We start from the raw sequence: 24,864 nt of genomic DNA, 5'->3' as shown, positions 1-24,864 counted from the left end.
CAAAAAAAGATGGAAAGGGTATAAACATGTTTGCAGTGTGGTGAGAGGAAATGGGAGAAAAGTACTATGGTACATCGGTTTGGGCAGCACTTAAACCAAGTGATATTACATCATCTTATTGACAAAATGATACCAATAATGTCTGGCGACAACCAATTCGCGACTTCAACCCAGAATGAAATAAACAGTTCTCTTAAGCGAAAAATCATATCGACAGCAAAACCCCAGGCCCCATAAGATGCAGCGCACGCGCACACACGTTTTTTTATTTTCATAGGATAGCGGGAAAATTCACATCCAGAGTCCGATCACAGATTATTAATAGGACGCACTTTTGACAAGATCAAGGCACCGTTAATTAAGCTCGTTGCACCATCAGCAGGTTTTAGATCACTGGAGTCGACGTCAGCAGCAGCGAAAGCGTAACAAAAAACACGACGGCAGTACAATTCTACCTGACGCATCATTCTGAGCATCATTCTGAGCACGACGATGTGCAAACCGAAGTTCCCATCTTATAAATAATCTCAAGATTTTGTGTATTTGTTTCGGCGTTTGTACATTACTCTTTCACGGCCAAGATGTAGCAACTAGAGACCTCAAATTATGGGTGTAGGGACATCAGAATTTGGCAAGGTTTTAAGCTACCACACACTGGCCTTGCTGGCCGTTTTGAGATCAACAAAGGCTGATATAAAGTGCATTTTGGAATGTGGGGTCAGGCAGTGCTGCTATCATCCTGCAGGCCAAAGGTAACCACTATGAGGCCACTGACTCCATGGCTTTTCGATGTTCAACACGTCCCGAAAGCACGGCCGGGAAAAGCTCACCAAGCCGAGCATGCGCCGGGTAACCCCTCTAGATATGCTTCGATGACATCCTTCACACAACAAATACAAATTTTACTATTCAAGACGAGTTCAATGGTCCAAATGCATTCTGGGAGGATCAGCAGCTTCATGCAAGGTAACAAGGACAGTTTTCCTGCCAGCCTTGCTCGTTAAGAAATCCATTTACACCATCATCAAAAACACTGTAATGTGAGAAGTGAAATGATGAAATGCAAAAACGTTATAAAAAGGATGCCCTGAGTAAATGGAAACAGACATTATTGAGGATAAAATCCTCCAGTCAATTAATTATTAATAGGATGTTCGTGTTTGAGAAGCTTGTACACATATCACGTGCAAGACAAGGACATTACGAGATATCGAGATATCGGAAGACTTCTACATCAAGTTTACTCAGTGTAATGGTGGTTAGACAATGAAATACACTCAATGTTGTGGTAGTACAAGGGTATGCGGGTGTCTTCTGATACCTCAGGGAGATGGATGCCCCTGCCTTGCATAACCCCAGGTCACCTGTGGGCAAGGTGTAGTACCTGTCAGCCCCCTTACCAGGGTAACGGTCCGCAGCCATGCGGTTTAAATGGCAGATGGCTCTGCACATCTGGTGGATGAGAGTCCAGTCGACTCCAACAGCACGGGCGGAAGAGGGTGAATTCCCCAACGGTCAGCAGAGGGACGGAAAGGAGTGGCGACCCCCCATCTATATCGCACACTTACCCATGTGTACCAGCCATAGAAAGGCAATGCCTTCATTGCCCGAGGAGACTCGACATCATTAACACAAGTCTCAATGGACTTGGCCAGTCTAGTTGGTCTCCGGTTTGATTCCGATCCTGGCCGTCATTCCAAAGAAAGAAAAAATGGTTTGTGCTTCTCTGAATTTAGAGAACTAGGGCATTGCCCGTACTATATCTATATCTAAAATTATATCCCCCCCCCCCTCTATTTACATGAAATGGTTTGGTCCAAAGCGAACGGCTTCCGGAGTTTGGTAAAGAAATCGCCATCGCGTGCACAAACGCGCAGGAAAGCGAATGAATCGCAAATTCGTTTTTATTAGTTTTAAAACATAGTTTAACGCCAACATAGTTTGCAAACGTGAAATAAATGAATACGCTCTCAAATGTGCCATCCGAGGCAGAGTGTGTCCGCCACGTTCGGCACACGCGATAGTTCGCTGCTCTCTGATTGGTTGAATCGTTTTTTGGACATAGCTCGGTAAGTAATTGTCCGATTAATATGAAACCTTGAAAAGGCACATCCTCGGGTCCCCAGCAATATACCTGGCAAGTTAAAAGTATATCGGACCCGTGGTTGTCGAGAAACAGCGGTCACAGACAAACAAACGTACAAACGTACAGAGATTACTGGAATTATAGATAGATAGAGCACAGTTAAATCCTGTGGGTGAGCATCCCATGTAAGGCGAAATGAAGATTTCTTCTCAACAGCCCCGCAGATTATGGAGAGGAAAGCTACGTCAAAAAGGAAGGGCCATTGGCATCCAATGCATTCTGGAAAGTTACGTCATTTCCCCAAAGATAAACAGTTGTGTTTGCTTGAAGACAAATTGCATGTTGTCCGGTGTCTTTGTCTGCAAGTGATAGCTCTTCCATGAGCCTTCCATGAGAAACAAACTTCCAAACATTCTAAACTGGAGAAATTAAAAAAACAGTACAAGGAAAGACAACTACACAAATCAATTACATTTTGAACCCGAGTTCCCAGCATCACGAGTCATGTGCTCAGATGAATAGGCCAAGCAGGTCAGGCTACAGATGGTTCTTTAATACTAATCTGGTTAGATGGAGACGGGACCAGGTTGCTGACATCTGTGATGATCGGCAAATTTTTAGAAATATGTTAGCGGCCTGACTCAAAGAAAATTTGATACAAGTCCGACAAAAGGATAGGTCAACTCCTTTTCAAAGTCAAAGGTCAACTCCTTTTGTGGGACTTGTATCAAATTTTCTTTGAGTCAGGCCGCTAACATATTTCTAAAAATTTGCCGATCATCACAGATGTCAGCAACCTGGTCCCATCTCCATCTAACCCGATTAGTATTAAAGAACCATCTGTAGCCTGACCTGCTTGGCCTATTCATCTGAGCCTTTTGTCCTTTTGTCCATTACAATAAAATTTGGAATTCTGATCGTATGCAAACATTTTGCAACAAGGCTGAGGATTTAACAATGCCGAACCTTAATGGGGGTATAACGATCACAGCAGATGTGAGAATAAACAAGATATATATATACAGACTTGGCATTTAATATGGAATTTTTTTTTTTTCTTGACTTGGGTTTGCTTTCTTAACCAGTATATCAATCTGGTGAGTTTCTTTTACACTTTGGTGATTTATTTGTTAAAAGAACCATTTCACAGATTGTCTGTCGCAGCAAGAAGTCAACAACAGGATTATATCACAGGTGGCATGGCAAAATGTACGGACAGGTGCATTTGATGATTGGCTTCACAGTCAGGTATACAAGGGTTGTTGCGTTCTGTATTAGTGGAAAACAACTGCTGCACGTCTCCAAAAGCTATTGCCGCTTCCTCTGGAGATGGTCCGTCAACTCGACAATGCTGTTTGTCATGGAGTGGTGGCTTTACGAAATTACGGCATGAAACAGTGTGCTATTTCTCGGCAGTATGGCATCACTCAAGGTCAGGTGTCAAAGATCCTGAAACGAAATGCTCAAAGGGGTGTCCCTACTCCAATACCGAGGCCAGGACGTCCCTGCAGAACCACAAGGAGGGATGATCGCCAGCTGCACCGGTTAGTCCGCAATGGCCGTACCAAGTCAGCTAATCGGCTTCGGGCTGAGTGGCAGCAACTGACAAATGTGCCTGTATCCAGAAGGCTAGTCAACCAACGACTGGTTCAAGCAGGCGATCATGCCAGGCGTCCCCTGAGAAAGCCACGCCTGACCAGAAAACACCACCAGCGCCGATTGCAGTGGGCCAGAGAGCACCGTCAATGGCAGCCAGGACACTGGAATCACGTGATCTTCAGTGTCGAGTCTAGATTTCTGGTCTATCGTGAATATGTCCGCGTCCGAGTGTGCAGACAAGTGCATGAAGCCTACAACAAAGATTGTATAGTGCCAGGAGTCCAAGCTGGAGGTGGTGGGGTGACCGTTTGGGCTGCTTTTCATGCAGGGGGCAAAACTGACCTGGTGTTCTGAATGGAAACCTGAACCAGTTCAAGTACAGGGCCATTCTGGAAGAAACATTCATATGTGCATATGGAATGTGCATATGGCAGATCTGCACACAAGCACAAATACAGATGCACATCCCTTCAAGTGAAGAGAGAAAAAAATCTCCACCACAGGGCCCCTTCCCACCCGTGACCCACCCTTCTTCCAATCTCCCACCCAACCTTCTAATTTTCTTATCATAGAATGTTTGGAAATTACAAACATCTCAAAATTAGTCAGAAAGACGTTCACATTGTAAAGATATAACCGACAGGAAAATGATTTGACCACCAGGAGTGAAAATAATCCTTTGTAGTCCATTGTAAACTGAAGTGGTAGTTCAAATAGAAGATGTGCACACATATCTCTATTCATTAACAGCTAACCATATACATTTTACATTTCTCGTTTCCTATGAAAAGCTTCAAGGAAGCATATTAGAATGGAAACTTTCATATATTATAGTTCTTCCACGAGTAAGCCTGGTGTTTGCTTAATGATTAAGGTGGCTGGCTTAAGATCTTAGGGTCCTAAGTTTGAGCCCGTCATGCAGTTAAAATAACACCAGGTGGGTTGAATCAGCCTGTCATCCTTCCGAGGTCGACAAAATTAGTACCAGCTTACTGGGAAGGAGCCATTTGAGTATTCTTCGTCAAAGTGGGGACCCGTCCAGGAGAGTTCCCCCTAGCCAAGGAAAAACTACATCGGCAGCCCTATGCATCTGAAGACATGAACAATGAAATGAATGAATGATCGTTTTAAGGCCATTTTCCCCGCTAGAGCAGGGGTTAGCCTTGCGGGCCCCATGACAATCATGGTTCCCTGTTTGAGGCAATGTTTTTATGGCCGGATGCCCTTCCTGACGCCAACCCTTGGTCACGCTCTTACGATGCGCAGGGATACGGTGTACCTATTCTGAATCGGGGTACACACCGTGATCATTCATCCCAGCAAGCTGGTACTCAATTTGCCGACCTCGGAAGGATGACAGGCTGAGTAAACCCCCCTGGCGTTAATTCAGCGATCGACCGGGATTCGAACCCAGGATCCTAATATCCCAAGCCGGCACCCTAACCGCTAAGCCAACACCAGGTTCATCTGAAGACATGAACGAAGTGGTTATTTTACTCGTTCTTCTTCTTATTCTTATTCTTTCACAAGTCATGTATTCAACAATAAAAACCAGCTGAAAAATTTCTCAAGCTTCACAACGCACACAATCATATTGTTGCAAGATCTGCACGTTTACTAGCAAAGGTTTCCTCAAATGGTGAAAATTTCAAACAAAATCAAAGCAAATTTTTGAAGAATCTTCAACAATCGTTTTACAAATCTTAGAGCTCCTCCTCATGGACAAAGCTTGTACTATACACCTCAAAACAAATATAATGCAAACAGCAAAATATATTTAAACACTTCATTAACGATTCCTTCCCAAAAGATACATTGATATATATTATGATGGAAGGCACAGTTAAAGAGCCTGACTGAAGACAATATGGGCAAAGAAGGGCCACTTTCAAATGGAGTATAGTGATGCTCAAAACCAGATAAACATTGGGAAAGAGAGCAAATGGCTTTAAATTATTTACTCCCGTTCTTTCTCATCATTATAGAGTTTCAAACCACGTTTCTACGAATGAGGATATGCATGCACATTGCACACTTGCACACTATCTAGTTATCTTGAACCATCAAGTCGTGGCCGACTTCTGGTGACATTCCTGATCAGATTTTTTTGTTGCGGATCTCGCCGCCGGCCTTCTCCCCTTACCAAGGAGGGGGTTAGTCCCCTTGTCGTTGACTGGCCTGGCAGGACCCGGGACCTATGACGTCCTTCCCGGACAGCGCGAAATAGGGTATTAGGACTAGAATCGCTATTACCTAATTACTCGCGCTGCCCTGAAACGAGGAAATAAGCCCCGCACGAACCACGCGTGTTGAGACGCCGAGCGGTGCGTACACGCGATCCGTGCCATTTATATGGTGAACCCGGTTCTAGCGATCTTATTCGTACCACGCTTATTCAATGGATAAATCACAAAAGCGGTCGAATTGGAAAAAGGAATAACAGGTTTTATTTACACTATTCACAATGGTTCAGAGAAAAAGGGGACACAGTGCAGCCTTAAAACAGTCTTAACTTAATTAATACCCAGGACAAATGGGCCCATCACACACACTCACACGGGTCTTGCAGCTGCAGGATGATGGTCCGCGTCCAAGGATGGCTCCCGTGCAGCTCCCTTCGGTCTCCGGCTCGTCCCGTGCAGATGGTAAGTAAAGAAGGCAGGAGCTCTCCGCGTGTCGTTTGGCGCACAAGGGTTAATACGGGGCGAATTATAGGGTGTGGGCTCTGGCGGTTGACGAGTAATCACTCGCAGGTTATTACCGCGTTTACTCGCGTGGCTGAAGTAAGCGCTATTCGCCACCGGCGCGTCTGGCTGCCTTTCCTCTGACGCGTACGTTATACGATGGCGAGTTACAGTTCAATGCCTCCAACCGCATATCGCACGAAGTTCTCTCCACACGAGTGCTCACAATGCGCGCGCCCCCTCAAGTCCTGACTAAGTCCTTTTCCAATGTGTCCTCTTCAAGGGCTTGGTGCAGCAACTTATATAGGCACGCCCCGCGAACCTTCTAGAACTCACCAGACGCGCCTCTCCACGCCCTCTCATGCCATGCCGCCAGAGCCCTGGTTGGCTGGTGGCTCTTACCGTCATCGCCTCTGACGCTCCGCCTTGACGCCGCCCCCACCCCGACCTCGCGCTCCTCCTTCTCAGGCCTACCTCGTGTTACTCGACTAGTGAGTGAGCAAAGGGCAGCAAATGCTGCGGGCAGCCAAAGCGTAATAAACTCAGTGGGTCAGCCAAATGGGGCGCGGGATCAATTACGCCCATCGAGGTGGAATTGAAGGGTGGACGCAAAAATGAAGGGGACCTAATCTCATGTCCTTACACAATGCAGGTATCAATAGGGGAAATGGCCTATACTTACACATACTATGACATAACTAATACTACAGGTGGCCTACGTGTTGCTCGTGGACTATCTATGGGGGGCAACCGTTTAACCTTTAATGATCAATATGTGCAAATCTCAAAACCGCAGCAATATTATGATGGAAGGCACAGTTAAAGAGCCTGACTTAAAACAATATGGGCAAAGAAGGGCCACTTTCAAATGGAGTATAGTGATGCTCAAAACCAGATAAACATTGGGAAAGAGAGCAAATGGCTTTAAATTATTTACTCCCATTCTTTCTTATCATTATAGAGTTTCAAACCACGTTTCTACGAATGAGGATATGCATGCACATTGCACACTTGCACACTATCTAGTTATCTTGAACCATCAAGTCGTGGCCGACTTCTGGTGACATTCCTGATCAGATTTTTTTGTTGTTGTTGTATACATAGTTGAGGCTCATCGAAGAGCTAGCACACCAAATGAATCAAGACGTAGCAGACAAAAAAAGAGGAAGCAAAACACGCATGCATGGAGAAGGAAACACCAAGGAGGAAAAACTTGAAGATTAGGAGGCTTTGGGAGGGGTTAATGAGGGTAGGAAATATCACGGGTTTGGATTGAGGATGATCAGAAATGGTGGTAAACAGCTGTCTCGAAGACCCGAAGGAAAGAACGAGATTGAAGAGAATGTGGAAATTTATTCCACATATGAGAAAAAGGATGAACAAATAAGTGTAGGTGAGCAATGATCCTAGATTTAGGTAGTTTCACCAGAAGAGGGGTTAATGGTGAAAGGTGTGTGCCCTGCAGAGACCGGGGGATTTAAGGGATGGGGGAGGGAGGGTAAAGCACGGAAAGAGCAGAGGGTGCAAGACCAGAAAGAAGGCGGTAGAAAACAGAGAGACCACCGACCAATCTTCGATTGAGAAATGACAAGTCCATTGATTCAGCTTCAGCACGGGAGATTCCAATGATCTTGAAGGCAGTGGTTTCCACAGCATCAAGCTGAGAAAGATGTGAGGCAGGGGAGCCGGCCCAGAAGGGAGAGCAGTACTCCATCAAGCTGTGGATGAAGGCCTTGTAGGTCTGATTATGAGACCGAGGTGTTTGAATGACTTGACTTCCTCAAAAGGATTGTTAAGAAAGTAGATGGGGGGGGAGAGGGGTAGTTGCCAGACGGTCCACTTAGAGAGAGATAGTGAGAGTGTGACATTTGTCAGGGTTGAAAGATGTTTTCGGAGTGTTTGACCAGCTAGTGATTTTTCAAGGTCTGAAGAGGGGAAAGAGGCTGCAGCCTTCCTGTCTGAAGGATGAGGGATGTCACGGCAGAGGGTGGAGCCATTTGCATATAGATAAAGGGGATTTACTAAAGAGTCAGAGAGATCAATAATGAAGATCAGGAATACACTGGGCCGGAACACTATATTGGGCACTCCAGCCTTGATAGGGAGAGGAAATTAAAGGATTCCGTTGAGTGTGACATGTTGGCTACAAGAGTAGTAGTCAGTACGCTGTGTGGAGAGTTAGCTTTGGATGCCCAAGGCAGAGAGTTTGTAGAGCAAGACAGGACGCCAGACTGTATCAAAAGCACGAGATACTGTATGTCCAGAGAGACGACCCTGACCTCATATCTGATATTGAGGACCTCCATTCATTGTTGGGTGATTAGAAACAGCTGGGTGAGTTGGCTGAGTAGAAGCAACTCCACTCCAAGGTGGAGTGACCTGGTCTTGGACCAAATTGGTGATCTGAGATTAGGCTATTGGAGAAAAGCAAGGTTTTCATATCAACTGCGATGATGGATTTCATTACTTCGCTGATGATTGGAAGTAAGCTGATAGGTCTGTGAAGTTAAGTTAAGGGTATCAGTTTTAGCATCTTTTTAGCTCACCTGAAATTAAGTTCAGGGGAGCTTATGCGATGGCGTGCCGTCAGTCCGGCCGTGGGTAAACACTTGAAGCTTCTTCTCTGAAACCACTGATGGGATTGTGACCAAATTTGGCACAAATGATATTTGTTGTGTTGTGACTAAAGTTTGTTCACGGCATTAAAAAAACAAATCTTCCCCTTTGGGGGTCAACGTGGGGCCAGGTTTGACCCCCCCAAAATCGGTGTTTGCTTTCTTCTCAGAAACTACACATGCAATTCCAATGAAACTTAACCAGAAAGTTCATCACCCGTGATATACCAAAGTTTGTTCACGGCATTAAAAAAAAATCTGACCCTTTAGGGGCCTACAGGGGGTCAAAGTGGGTCCACGTTTGACCCCCCCAAAATAGATATTTGCTTTCTTCTCTAAAACTACACACACAATTTCGATGAAACTTCTCCACAACAGTCACCACCCATGATGTACCAAAGTTTGTTCACGGCATTAAAAAACAAAATCTGCCCCCTTTGGAGTCTATGGGGGGGGGGGAGGGGTTGCCCCCCAAATTCGGTTTTTTCTTTTTTCTGAGAAACTGCAATACGCAATTCCGATGAAACTTAACCACAAACTTCATCATCCGTGATGTACCAACGTTTGTTCACAGCATTAAAAAAAAATCTGCCCCTTTGGGGATGTACGGGGGAGTTCCCCCCAAAATAGGTATTTGCTTTCTTCTCAGAAACTACACATGCAATTCTGATAAAACTTGATCACAACCTTAATCACCAATGTTGTACCAAGGTTTGTTCCTGGCATTTAAAAAAAAAAATCAGTGTCTAAGGCTGTCTGTGGGGAGGCTTTCCCACCGAAATAGGTATTTGCTTTTTTCTCAGAACCTACACACACACACACACAATTTTCATGAAACTTCACCACAACCTTTATGATCCATGATCTACCAATGTTTGTTCAAGGCATTGGAAAAATTGGGGTCTGAGGTACATGGGCTTAGAGGAGAGGGGGGAGGGGGGGAGTTGCCCCCAAAATAGGTGTTTTTTTTTGTTTGTTTGTTTGTTTTACATCTTATGATTATGTTGGTATGATTCTACATACTGTCCTGTCTTATAGCAAGTATTCAAATTGGTTTAAAATACCTTTAGTCAGTGCAGTATACTGTTTATTCTACCAGGTGAGCGACAGGGGTATTGCCCCTATGTTTATGTAGTGCAGTGATGTTGGAGGACTTCCAAGCAATAGATGATGACCGAGTGCAAATGACAGGGGGAAAGGAGCAACGAGAGGATGTGCAAGAGCAGCACAACTGGTTTATATGACACATGAACTGCTGCCGTCTGAGTCAGAGCGGAGGGTTGAAAGAAGCTTCAGGTGCAAAACGTTCTCAAACCAAAGTAAACCCAAACTCAAAACGTGCAAAAGAAGTAAAACCTTTTCAGGTGCAAAAGACAGAATCCACGAGTAGTTGGGTACATCAGGGAAGGATGGATACAGAGAGTGAGGGGTTGGGGATACAAGATTATGGAAGCAAACACAGAATTGAGGCATTCAGCTTTGTCACGAGTGGAGTCGGCTGTGGTGCCATTTCAAGAGAGGGAAAGGATGGAAGGGGAGCATACACCAGAGACACACAACAAGGCACCACTAGGTTTTAGAGGAAGAAGACAAGTTTGAAGGTTCATTCTTGAGGTTGGACAGATGTTGCTTTCTGGCTCTCCTGAGAGTGGACACATACCTTTGCGGACTTTTTGGAAACCACCGAGATTGCCTTCGGTCGGATTTGCCTTCCAAGAAGAGAAGGCAAGTTGTTTCAGAGTAAATGCTTCACCACAGGAGTCAGTGTGCCATGGGCAGGAAGAAGGGTAGGATAAATGAAGATGAGATGGGATGAATCTGTGCATGAGAGAGAGCAGAATTCTGTGGAAGAATTCCCAGGCCGAGTTAACATCAGGGGCAGTAGATATGGGAGACTAGTCCTGAAGAGAGATGGCTGCTTGCAGTCACTGCCAATCTGCTTGAGTGAAATACCAGACTTGCCAGCATTGAGATATGTTGACTTTCACAAGCACTTGTTGATGTTGCCTCCTCCACTCTCGTAGCCAGCATGAGCCTCTCAACGGAATCCTGACATCTTCTCTCCCTGTCAAGGCAGGAGTGCACCAAGGCAGTGTTCTGGGCCCGACTATTCCTGATTTTTATCAATGACCTCTCTGACTCTAGTAAATCCCCTTTATATATTTGCTGATAACTCCACCCTCTGCCATGACATCCTCCATCCTTCAGACAGGCAGGCTGCAGCCTCTTCCCTCTCTTTATACCAGGACAAAAGCACAAGCTGATGAAACAATTGGAATATGTCTCTCAACCCTGACAAATTTCACACTCAACGTCTCTCTCCAAAAGGACTGTCTGGCAAACCCAGCCATGATCATTCTTGGGCAAAACACATTTTAAAGTTGGCCTTCAAAGCTAGCCGTAAACGAGGCATCTTCCATCGCACAAAGTCCTTCCTTGGCACACCTAAACTCATGTCCACCTACAAAGCTTTCATCACCAGCTTGAGGGTGTACTGCTCTCCCCTCAAGGCTGGCTCCCCTGACTCACATCTGTTCAGCTTGACACCATGGCAACCAAAGCCTTCACGATTATTGGTATCTCCCAGGATGAAGCTGAGTCGATGGGCCTATTACCTCACCATCACAGACAGGTCGTGGTCTCTCTGTCTTCTAAAGCTTTCTTTCTGGTCTTGCACCCTCCGCTCTTTCCATGCATTGTCCCCCGCACTCCCCTCCCAACACCCTCCCCCATGTTTCTGCAGGGCACACACGCTCCACCATCAACCCCCGACTGGTGAGACTACATAAATCTAGAATCACTTCTCAACTTCACTCATTTGTTCCTCTTTATCCTCACCTGTGGAAGCAACTTCCACATTCTCTTCCCTCCAGGTATTCAAGATAGCCGTTCACCACCATCTCAGATCATCCCCAATCTGAACCCATGATCTTTTCTACGCTCAATAGCACCCCCTCCCCCCTCTGCCCAACCTCACCCGAATCACTCCTTCCAAATTTGTAGTTTTCCCTCCTGATAGTTTCCTTCTGCATCAATCTTGTCCACTCCATGCATCCCCTCCTGCCCCCCCCCCCCCCATTCCTCCCAGCATCCTTTGTTTGTCCAAGTCTGCCTCTATATTGGCCTTCAACTCTGCTGTTGGTGTTTCCCCCTCCCCCTCTCTCTTCTGTTTATTTTGTCCTGTCGCATCCTGATCCATTCAGTGTACTAGTACTCACTCTTTCAAAAGTCTCGACTATGTATCCATATACAATCACGTGAAAAAGTAAGTACACCCCATGTAAAGTTTTGACTTTTTCAACATACAGCTATTTGATCTTCATTTCAACAATATTGATAGATAAAGGTGATATAATATAACAAATATCATGAAACATTTACATTTTGTAGTCCATTGTATAATTTAAATAAACATAAATGCAAATTTTGCATGTGGACAAAGTAAGTACACCCCATGAAATGTTTTTTTAACCTTTTTAACATTTGTGGACATATCAATGTTGATCTTCATTTAAACAGTATCTACAGATAAAGGTGATCTAATTGAACAAAAAACAATGAAAAATTGACTTTTCAATAATTTATTCAACAAAAAATTAACAGAGATGCCATTTCCTGTCCATTTGTCCCACATTTTCAAATAAACATAGGGGCAATACCCCTGGCGCTCACCTGGTAGAATAAACAGTATACTCCATGACTAAAGGTATTTTAAACCAATTTCAATGGTTGCTAGAAGACAGGGCAGCATGTAAAATCAAACTAACATAATCATAAGACTTCAAACAAACAAACAAAAAAATACATATTTTGGGGGGGCAACCCCTAACCAAACCAACCCTCCCCCACAAACACCTTCCCTTAGGGCCCGTTTTTTTTATGCCATGAACAAAATTTGGTACATCGTGGGTGTTGAAGGTTGTAGTTAAGTTTCGTCGAAATAGTGTGTGTAGTTTTAGAGGAAAAATAAATTCCTATTTTGGAGGGTCAAACCTGGATCCACTTTGACCCCCGGTAGACCCCCTCAGATTCCGATATTTTTTAATGCTGTGAACAGCCTTTAGTTACAACATAACAAACATAATTTGTGCCAAATTTGGTCGCAATTCCATCAGCGGTTTCGAAGAAGTTTCAAGTGTTTACGGATGGACGGACTGACTGACGGAAGACGCGCCATCACATAAGCTCCCCTGGACTTCGTTCCAGGTGAGCTAAAACAAAGAGACGATGTATGTCCCTTTGTCCGTCCGTTTTCCTCTTCTCTCACTGCTCCATGCATAGTCACAACACCTCATTGGCATAACCAACAGTTTTACAATTCTGCTCACAGAATGTCAATTCATGAATAACTCCATCTTAGATTCTGTTTGAGGCAGTCAAAATAGACCTTTCTCAAAGCCTTCGCCATGCCAGATGACATCACATCATTTTGGTGGGCAGTGCTTCAAGCCCAACTGTCACGGGATGATTCTTGTTCTATATGGCCCTCATGTCACATCAAATCCCATACCATCCGAACACCCATTCTTGATTGGTCCATCTGCACTTTCTGCAGGTTGCTATTTATTTATTTATTTGTTTATTTTTACAGCTACTGTATTTTGATTTGGGCTACTGTTCTGAGAACCGATATTGTGACAACTTGCACATTAACAAAAGGATAAAATTTAAACTTGTGTCTCATCAAGACATCACCATTGAAGAGCGTGTCGACTAAGCAAGTATGTCCCGAGCAGACGATAACACAGCAATGTCAAGGGATTCAAGACAAAGGTAGATCATTGAACATACAGTGAGTGGACAAACACACTAATTCATTACCTTTGTGGAATTGAAGGTAAACCATCCAAGTCAAAAACAAACACAACATATGAGGAAGGCTCATCTTTTGGACCCAAGTAGGAAGATCACACTTTTACCTCGTGAATAAATTTTCAAAAGAACCCTACTGCCTCTGTAATGTCCGATTCATGCTTGCCCAACCCTAAAATTTACCAAGCTCCAATGCAGAGGCACCACATACCCATGTCAAGATACATACTGTTCATCAATAAACTAGAGCGTTCATAGAACACTTTACCCATCAAAGGCGTGAGAACAAAAAGACACATGGGAGGGGGTGGGGGGCTTTTCAATTCTTGCTTATTGCGTTTCCGAGCACAATCTATATATCCTATGAGCCGCCATTTTGTCTGAATCTCGATATTCCCCAATACAGAGCGTGAGCGGAATATTTGGATTGGTCGAAATGGTCGACGTAAAATGGCATAATAATTTGTCCAAGTACTGCTAAAGGGAATGATTTTGAAATGCCAATAATGTGATTTGTGCTCCACAGTGTGCAACGCTACAATTCAATATAAATAAAATAAATATTTTAAAGGTTGTAGAAAAAAAAATTCTGAAGTTTACAGCTATTTATCTACCGTTAGACAGGTAATCATCGATTTACTTGGTTGAAAAAAAACCGTTTGGCATGGTTACATATTCCGCTCGAACACACATGAAGATGAGTGGGGTAGGGAGAGGGCATTGGAGGAGGGAGAGAAGACTGGGGAGGGAGAAGGGAGTGGGGGAGAGAAGGGATTGGGAGGAGAGCAGGGGAGGGAGTGGGGGAGAGGGAGAGTGGGGGAGGGAGGAAACAGGGGAGGGGGGATTCTATGCTAGCTTTTCCCGTCACTTGGGACGGGTACTCTTCCGAAGTCAATAAATTTTCCTCACGAGTAGTTGATCATATATGTAATGTTTGGTTTGGATTGGTTAAGCGGTTTCGAAACGGGTTTCTAAAGTCCTTTTTAAAATCCAAGATGGCCACCAGACCATGTGACTGATGACGTCATCGTTCAGAAAAGTTATTACTCCCGCCAGGGAGTAATGCATTCGATCGTGTCCGTTCGTCCATGTGTGTGTTCGTGTGTTTGTGAACAAGATATCTGGAAAAGTTCTGAACGGATTTGGATGAAAGTTGGTGGGATGACTACCCTTGGGATAAGGAAGAATTGATTAGTTTTTTTTGAAGCTCAGGATATTATTCCGGATTCAGGAATTTATTGAAGGATTTTTTAACATTGGAAGATAGGGCTCAGCAGCGGCCACCCACAGCGGGAGTATGCGCTCTACTGAGTGGCGTTGTAGTTTACCATTTGGAATTGATCATCTATCTATAATTCCAGTAATCTCTGTGTGTATGTATGTATGTATGTATGTATGTCTGTATGTCTGTGACCGCTGTTTCTCGACAACCACGGGTCCGATATACTTGAAACTTGCCAGGTATATTGCTGGGGACCCGAGGATGTGCCTTTTCAAGGTTTCATATTAATCGGACAAGTAGTTACCGAGCTATGTCCAAAAAACGATTCAACCAATCAGAGAGCAGCGAGCTATCACGTGTGCCGAACGTGCCGAACAGACTCTGCCTCGGACGGCACATTTGAGAGCGTATTCATTTATTTCACGTTGGCAAACTATGTTGGCGTTAAACTATGTTTTAAAACTAATTAAAACTAATTTGCGATTCTTTCGCTTTCCTGCGCGTTTGTGCACGCTATGGCGATTTCTTTACCAAACTCCGCAAGCCGTTCGCTTTGGACCAAACCATTTCATGTAAATAGAGGGGGGGGATTGTCACCGTACTCGCAAGCCGTTCGCTTTGGACCAAACCATTTCATGTAAATAGAGGGGGGGGGATTGTCACCGTACTCGCAAGCCGTTCGCTTTGGACCAAACCATTTCATGTAAATAGAGGGGGGGGGATTGTCACCGTACTCGCAAGCCGTTCGCTTTGGCTTTGCGAATGGACCAAACCATTTCATGTAAATAGAGGGGGGGGATATAATTTTAGATATATATATAGTACGGGCATGCCCTAGTATAAAATAAATTTCACATTTATCCATTCAGCAGTTCTGGAGAAAGATGTTTAAAGTATTTCCTTAAATCAAAGATGGCCACCATACCATGTGACTGATGACATCATAGTTTGCAAAAAAAAATTCCCCATCCGTGTGTAAACGTATATTTCAAGTTTCGCATCGATCAGTTAAGCAGTTTTGTAGATTTTTAAGAGGTTTAGATTTTTAAATAAAATATGGCTGCCAAACCATGTGACCAATGACTTATATTTTCACAAACTTTTGTCCCCATAGGTAGTCGAACATATGATTAAAATTTCGCTTTGATCCGTTCTGCGGTTTTGAAGAACTTATTTAAGGTTTTCTAGAAATCCAAGATGGCGACCAAATCGCGTGACCAATGACGTCACAAAAATGATATGCGCCAAGTCACATAAGGATCGAACAACTCCCAAATTTTCAAGTTGATCGGGTTTACTGTTTTTGTGAAACTCTGGGTGAAAAAATTGACAGCATTAGAATAATAATCTTAACAAAAACAATAGGCTTCCAGGCAACTTCGCCCTGAAAACCTAATAAAACATACAAAAAAAGAACGGGGCATGGGCATTTAAGATTATAATATTGGGACGCATCATGTAATTATTATAATCCATTCAAATCATGGAATTGAGCATGGCAGTCAAAGATGGATTCGCCAATTGTTTATATATTTGTGTTCTACAGAGGGGTATGTCCAAAGATTTAGCATTTCTGAATTGGATGCAAAATCGGGATTGGGACTAGCAGGTTGGGGGGGTGGGGGGGGTGAGTGTCATACACTGTGCAAAAATACAACATTCAATTGGAATGAAGCAGTCCCTCGATCATAAATGGTCATCTGTGGACAGACAAAAAACGAGCCAGTTGCTTAACGCCGACTTTGGCTTCGCTCGTGCGGGGTGAATATCAACCTCAAAATGGGGCTGCTGCCACTGGCTATGGACCAAAAACCATTTAAATTGATCACAAGTGTCATTCCAGCTCTGACAGCTAACAACATGCTCAGGCCAAATCTATCTGCATTTGTTTGAATACAGTAAAAGATTCTCGACAACGCACTCAAATACCTCCTAAGCGGAACAGAATATTTTGTTGACCACTCTCAGCAATACAATAGTGCGCGAGTATTTTATTGCATGGCCAGACATGTTGTTAGGAAGGTGATTAAATAAAACATCTCATAAATGCTTGCTTTTTAACAGCAAGGAAAACCCAAGTACAGAGCCTGGAGCGTGCTCACAGTCTTTGGGCAAAGATGGTGAAAGAGCTTGATGTGCGTGCTTACAGTGTAGCCCGTAGAGCAATGCGGTCTGGAACAGCGTTACATACATTATGGAACAGCGTTACATAACAGAATACATACATTATGTGTATGTGTTCCTTCCTCCGGCATTGTGCATGCTTATTCCCTTTAAAATTCGTTTTCTCTGCAACCGTTGGTCCGATTGACACTAAATTTTCACGATAAGAATGCCTCCTGTGGAAGTTTTAAATGATAATTATGACGTCGTAGGTCATGTGGTTTGGGTGCCATCTTGAAAATAACGGAAAAAATTGCATCTCTATATTTCCAAAACTGCTAAATTGAAAAAATTGAAAGGTGGATCATTGTAAAGCACATCCCATGGGAATAGGAAAGGTTAATGATGTCATAGGTGCCTGTCTTCAGTATGACATCATAAATCGACAAGTAGAACGCTTGATCCAATCAGTATGAAATTTATTGAGCGTGATCTGGGATAAATTGGTCGAGAAAAAAAAATTATGATGTCATCGGTCAGGTGATTCAACAGCCATGTTTTTACGGCGCAGCCCCTTGGGCAATGCCATCTGGAATAGTGTTTGTCTGTCCGTCAGGTGTATGTATGTCCCTCACAAACGTCCACCAATAAGAGCTGAGAATATGGTCACATGACAGGGGGACAGCAGATTCTCCCCAATCAGCAGATACAAGCCCGGCTACGCCGTTGTTAGACTATCGGGTGTTGTTTTATTTATGTTGAGCTCCACACAAATGAACTGAGATCACGGTGATGTTTAGCCACCTCCAGAAAAAGTCGCACGACTATGAGGAGACGAGAAGAAACATCAGTGACAATTCGCGATCCGCAATTCAGCAAAATGCCCCTCCTCCAACTCTGTCCATTTACAGTTCCAGCTCCAGCTCGACAGCAACATCTTTTCACACAATATCTTCAGCCAGCTCTCTTCGATCTTCATCATAGATTTCAACAGTTAAATAATTTTTTAATTTTCTTTACACTTAACATTGCAAGGCTAAAATTTTAATCTTTGTGCTCTTTTAACTTCTCACATTGCACCGTCCCTGCAAAGCCCTCAACTCATTAATCCCACAGTGGCGTAGACTACGACTTGTGCATTACACATCTGGGTACTCACACAGAATGGCACTTAGGCCGAAGGTATGTACACACTCGATTGGGTTTTCCGTAAACTCCCTTGTACATGGTGGACAGAAAGAAGTATTTTTTACCTCCACCATCGAACGTAGATAGAGGTTATGTTTTCACCCCTGTCCCTCTGTCTGCCTGTGTCAGCAGGATATCTGAAAATGTTGTGGATGGATTCCGACGAAACTTGGTGAACAGGTTGGGTGTGTGGCAAAGACGAGTAAAAAACGATTTTGGTAAAGATTCAGATCCAGAACCGGATAATATAATTTTTTTAAGTGATTCTTCACCATTGAGACATGTGCCCAAAAATGATATACGGTCGTGGCCAAACATATTGGCACCTTGGCATTTTTTTCAAATAATGCACCATTTCTTCCAGAAAATTGTTGAAATTAAAAAATATTTTGGTATCCACATTTGTATTTCTTTTGGTTTGCAGGGGAATAAAACAAAAAAAGCTGAAAAAATTACTAAATCTTAGCTTATTCCACACAGAGATCCTAAAATGCCCGGACAATATTATTGGCACCTTTTAGAGGTTGTTAGAAATAGTGAGATTTCAAGCAGGTGATTCTCCTTTAATTTGGAATTTAACTCACCTATGGTGAGCTACAGGTGCCTGCAAAATAAAAATCACTCATTCAACCAGTTTGAATAGAGAAAAGGAGTCATTCTGCTGTTTCTGTCACTGTGTGTACCACAATGATCATGGAGAAAAGAAAGAAAACCAGAGAATTGTCTGAGGAGGTCAGACACAAGATTGTAGCCAAGCATGGACAATCTCAAGGCTACAAGTCCATCTCCAGAGACCTCGATGTTCCTGTGTCCACCGTACACAATGTTTTCAGGAAGTTTAAGGCCCATGGCACTTTAGCCAACCTCCCTTGATGTGGCAGCAAGACAAAACTTGCTCGAAGATTACAGTGAAGGATTGTTCGAATGGTGGAGAAAGCACCTCGATCAACTGCCAAACAGATTCCAGCTGACCTTCAGACACAAGGTACGACAGTTTAAACTCTCACCATCCATCGCCAACTCAATGAAAGTGAGTTCTATGGTAGGAGACCCAGGAGGACCCCACTACTGAGAAAATCCGACTGGAGTTCACCAAAACACACCTAAGCAAGCCAAAATCCTTCTCGGAGAATGTCCTGTGGACAGATGAGACGAAATTAGAGCTTTTTGGTAAAGCACATCTCCATGTTTGGAGGCACCAATGACATCACCATTAACATATGTTATTCCACATGGAGAGTTCTTTGCAATGAGCCATGTCTCATTTTTTTTTCTACGCAGCACTTTCAGAGAAATAGAGGTGCAATTTTTGGGGTTTTTTTCCAAGATGGCGCCCTACCACGTGACCTATAATGTCATAATTATCATTAACAAATGTGGAGTTGCACCTATGGTGAAAATTTCCTGTCAATCGGACCAATGGTTGCAGAGAAAATCATATATTCTGTACGGACAAACAGACAGACAAACTCAAATGACTCAAATGCAATACTCTCTCTTCTGACCAGGATAACTACTGTCCTGGTGAAGTACAACCAGGGACACTGTATCTCAGTACATGCTGTGTGCTTCAGTCTACATTTCATTTTTGGACAACAAAGATCCCAATATATTTCTCAAATAATAAATCATAATGTTCCTGCCAAGAGCAAGTTAAGTAAAAAGACTAAGGTGAAGGTTAATTTTGATGAAGCGAATAACAAGATTGAGGTTTATGTGGAAGAGAAGGCAAAGGGTGCATATGGCAAATTCATTATGGGCCAAAGCACCTCCTGTTTTTAAGGTTCTTTGTAGAAGTACATAATATGTAAATATGCAGGGGTTGGCATGATGGCCTTGACTAGAGGCACAAATACACAAGTCCAAGCCATCCAGCCCAAGCTCAAATCCCGATGCAGCTTTATACTGTCATCCGGTGTTTCACAGTCAGGACGAGGCATCAATGTAGGTGCCTTCCATCGGATGGACGTTAAACTGGGCGTCCTCGTCTGCGGGCATTAGTTGGTGAACGTGAAAGCTCCCACGGCATCCTTTACGAAGAGCGAGAGCTCGCACCGACATACTTCCAAATTACTGCTCTGACTGACTCCTGGGAAGGCACTGGCAAACCATCCAGCACGACCCACGTCAAGAAACTGCTTCGGCAGCACAAACGTTCTGTAATGAGTACGGTACAGCTCATGATCACATGTACGAGATATCCAAGTAAACTACAAAAACACATGCTCCCAACTTTGACCCAACTAGTTTGAGTCCATGCCCCAATGCCCCATAGAACCAAGTTTAATCCTAAAATTGGAACCAAAGAGTCCTTTCACAGCTGTTTCACCCATCAAGGTAATAAAGCGATTTTTTGTACAGTGAGTTTTCACGAGAATGAGCGGCAAATCCAACACTAATCAATACCTGCAGTTCCAGAGGGTGGATTAATTTGTACACTAGTTAGGAGTATTTAATTAATTTAAGGAATAAAATGTTTCTAATAAGAGGGTGAATTCTGTTTGTGTTTCTATCTTGTCACTCATTAATGAATACACTTTGATTAACATACAACGTTTTATCAGCCTCCTGATCTGCTTCACACTTTAACCATTTGACCTCGTCTACGCATGTTGCGTAAGTTATGTGTACAAACATGCATATTTTATATATATATATATATATATATATATATATATATATATATATATATATATATATATATACGAGCTCGGATACAGACTTGGCATTTAATATGGAATATTTTTTTTATTCTTGACTTGGGTTTACTTTCTGAACTCAGTATATCAATCTGGTGAGTTTCTTTTATGCTTCAGCGATTTCTTTGTCAAAAGAACCATGTCAACGATTGTCTGTCGCAGCAAGAAGTCAATAACAGGATAATATCACAGGTGGCGTGACAAAATGTAAGGACAGGTACATTTGACGATTGGCTTCACAATCGGGTATATAAGGGTTGTTGGTTCTGTATTCGTGGAAAACAACGGCTGCACGTCTACAAAAGTTATAGCCGCTTCCTCTGGAGATGGTCCGTCAACTTGACAATGCTGTTTGTCATGGAGTGGTGGCTTTATGAAATTCCAGCATGAAACAGCGTGCTATTGCTTGGCAGTATGGCATCACTCAAGGTCAGGTGTCAAAGATCCTGAAACGAAATGCTCAGAGGGGTGTCCCTACTCCAATACAGAGGCCAGGACGTCCCCGCAGAATCACAAGGAGATGATCGCCAGCTGCACCGGTTAGTCTGCAATGGCCGTACCAAGTCAGCTAATCGGCTTAGGGCTGAGTGGCAGCAACCGACAAATGTGCCTGTATCCAGAAGGCTAGTCAACCAACGACTGGTTCAAGCAGGCTATCGTGCCAGGCGTCCCCTGAGAAAGCCACGCCTGACCAGACAACACAGACAGCGCCGATTGCAATAGGCCAGAGAGCACCGTCAATGGCAGCCAGGACACGGGAATCACATGACCTTCGGTGACGAGTCTAGATTTCTGGTCTATCGTCAAGATGGCCGCGTCCGAGTATGCAGACAAGTGCATGAAGCCTACAACCAAGATTGTATAGTGCCAAGAGTCCAAGCTGGAGGTGGTGGGGTAACCATTTGGGCTGCTTTTCATGCAGGGGGCAAAACTGACCTGGTTGTTCTGATTGGAAACCTGAACCAGTTCAAGTACAGGGCCATTCTGGAAGAAACATTGCTTCCATTTGCTCGTGCAGCCTTTCGAGGAAACTTTGTCTTCCAAGATGACAATGCACGGCTTCATCGTGCTCGCATGATCCAACACTTTCTTGTTGACCGTGGCATCGAGCATATGGAGTGGCCTGCCATGTCCCCGGATATGAATCCGATAGAGAACTTGTGGGCAGAATTAACGCGTCAAATCGACAACTTGGTCCAGCAGCCTACCACTGTGCGTGAATTGCAGCAGGCTATTGTCACTGCATGGCAAGCGATTCCTGTCCAAACCTTGGCAAATCTCGTGAACAGCATGCCTCAACGTGTACGTGCTCTCCTGAATGCTCGTGGGGGTTACACGAAGTACTGAACTGTAATTTTACTGTCCGTAATCCCAGTCATGATTTAACTTTTGTTTTTGTTGAAAAAAAAATTGGCTCATGTGTAAAATAAAGAGATACTTCTGCAAAACGTACAGAGGTTTAACACAGTACTGTCCGTGAATTGAGTTCAATATCAGTTTACATCACTTTCAAGGATCAATTTATTTGTTTCGAAATGTCAAATGTGGTTTTTGTTTCTTTTAAAGGTCACAGTAACAAAATCTAGAATAATTTCAACATAATTCCAATGAACTTTTGGTTCTAAGTCATCTTGAAAAGTAAGTTCACCCCCACAAAAAAAATATTCCATATTAAATGCCAAGTCTGTATATACATATACAGGGTGAGCCAGAAATGGTCATTTTTGAAATTTGTGTGAAGGAAATAAAAATTGTATTTCAAAATAAATTAATTCATGATATTGAAGTACATAACATGCATTTTTATTATTTTTATTTTTCACTAATTTAGTTTTATTTTTTGCAGGCACTTGATTGACCGTGTGGAACTGGTCGGGTGAAGACTGGTGAAGACTGGCTTTCGCCATCAAAGCTTTTTACAAGAATAATGATAGTGCAACTGCTCCACAACGTCAATTCAAACTCCATTTCAATGTTCAACGTCATGGAAATGTGCCGTCTGTTCGTGCTATCAAGTTATGGGTTCAGAGGTTGGAGAGGACCGGTTCAACTTTAAAAGAGAAACCGCCGGGAGCACCCAAATCAGTAAGAACGGCACAAAGCATTGAGCGTGTAAAGGAGTCAGTTTTGAGAAGTCCGCATCTCTCCAGCCGAAAGCATACATCAGCCTTAAGAATTTCTCACACCTCACTACGCCGCATATTGCATAAGGCTTGAAACTTTTTTCCCCTATAAAATTCAAACTGTCCAGGAATTAAGCCAAGATGATGATTGCCCACAATAATTTTTGTGAGGGAATGCTTGGCCATGATGCAGAACGTCATGAATAATTGGCGTCCAAGATTGGAGGAATGTGTCAGACGAAATGGTACGCATCTCCGAGATGTTCTTTTCCACAAATAAATGTCATGTTATGTGCTTCACTTTCTTGTAAAAATTTGTTTTGAAAAACTTTTTATTACCTTTACACGAGTGTTAAAAATAACCATATTTCTGGCTGACCCTGTGTGTGTGTGTGCGTATGTATGTATGTATGTATATATATATATATATATATACACACACACACACACACACACACACACACACACACACACACACACACACACACACACACACACACACACACACACACACACACACACACACACACACACCGGTAGGGGACTAATAATAAGTATGATTTCATCATTATAAACCTCTTCAAACAGGATATTTCATTGTAATACTTAAGCAATACACGTGAACTGAGGAGTGGCCTAGAGTATTCATGATTTATCACACAGTGAAAGTGTTGTGCCATAACCATGTGAAAACAACAACAACTACAACTATCGCTGAAGAAACAAACAAATCGAACTCAGTGGAACAGTTTGAACCCTCGGTCTGGATCCATACTCTGTGTTCGGGGTCCTCGCCATCCGAGGACTCGCAGGTGCTTATTTGTGACGGATTTGCGTCTCGTTCGTCTCGTGTAAACTCAGTCACTGTACAGGAAGTCGGTTTGTTAGTTCATGTCCCCGATCAGCTGTGAAAGTACTCAGACCGTTATACCACAGCGAAAACAACGGCGCGATCATCACGACAACCCCATAGGCATAACGATCACCACCCGAGTTACCTCTGCCGGATCATCATAGTACAAGCCAATGGACCTCAAGCGGGGACCTATGCTCGCCGCTTCGGTGAAGACCGGGCCCACAGAGCCGTACGGGCCTCGACCGCTCTTGTAGGCCACGGTGATCGCTCCCACGGGCGGCGACCCAGTTCGGACCACCACCGGGCTCCGCAGGCCCGAGTGAAGTGCCAGCACAAGTAGGCTGACAAGTAAGAGCACAAGCAACGCCACCAGTGAGACGAGAAACCAAGGAACCTCGACTCCGAGCGCCATCACGACGCACGCCGGTATGCTGAGAATCTTCTTCACTCTCTGTCAGCTGTCAGGTCAAGAAAAAAAGAAGAGGACTCCACAATTTACCTCAAAAAAAATCAACCCCTCACACAGACACGTAAATGGGCAGAAAAAATACCGATTAGCAAAAAAAAATGCACAAAGACGCAAATAAAAGAAATAAACTGAAAAGAATCACAAAAAAAACCTGAAGAGAATCAAATACAATAAAAAGACGCCCAATCAGCTGAGGGAGCTGTTACAAGACCGCAAATAAACAACAAATAATCAAAAAAAGTAAATAATTAATAACAATTACCGAAGAACCACAATCACCATAAACATAAATTAAAAATCATAAACAACCATTACCAGTGAAATCACATTTTTAAATTCAAATAAGTACAACAACCGCAACTAATCAGAAAAATCACAATTACAAACTCCAAATAACTACAACAACCG

At 43.4% G+C, this 24,864-nt stretch overlaps 1 protein-coding gene across 1 annotated transcript in view; it reads right to left on the bottom strand.

The window, feature by feature from the left end:
- Positions 1-24,552, bottom strand: part of TEX264 (testis expressed 264, ER-phagy receptor) — a 124,834-nt gene extending 100,282 nt beyond the window's left edge. Inside the window, exon 1 of the mRNA XM_078776793.1 lies at positions 24,130-24,552. Within this exon, the coding sequence (XP_078632919.1) occupies positions 24,130-24,399 (270 nt within the window). The 5' untranslated portion in view covers positions 24,400-24,552. The remainder of the gene's footprint in view (positions 1-24,129) is intronic.
- Between the last annotated feature and the right edge of the window lie 312 nt (positions 24,553-24,864).

This window comes from Myxine glutinosa, chromosome 4, assembly GCF_964187855.1.
Source record: "Myxine glutinosa chromosome 4, kmMyxGlut1.1, whole genome shotgun sequence".
In the NCBI taxonomy this organism is placed as follows: domain Eukaryota; kingdom Metazoa; phylum Chordata; class Myxini; order Myxiniformes; family Myxinidae; genus Myxine; species Myxine glutinosa.
Note: the sequence above shows the minus strand (reverse complement) of the source record. Positions and strands in the feature narration are given on the sequence as shown.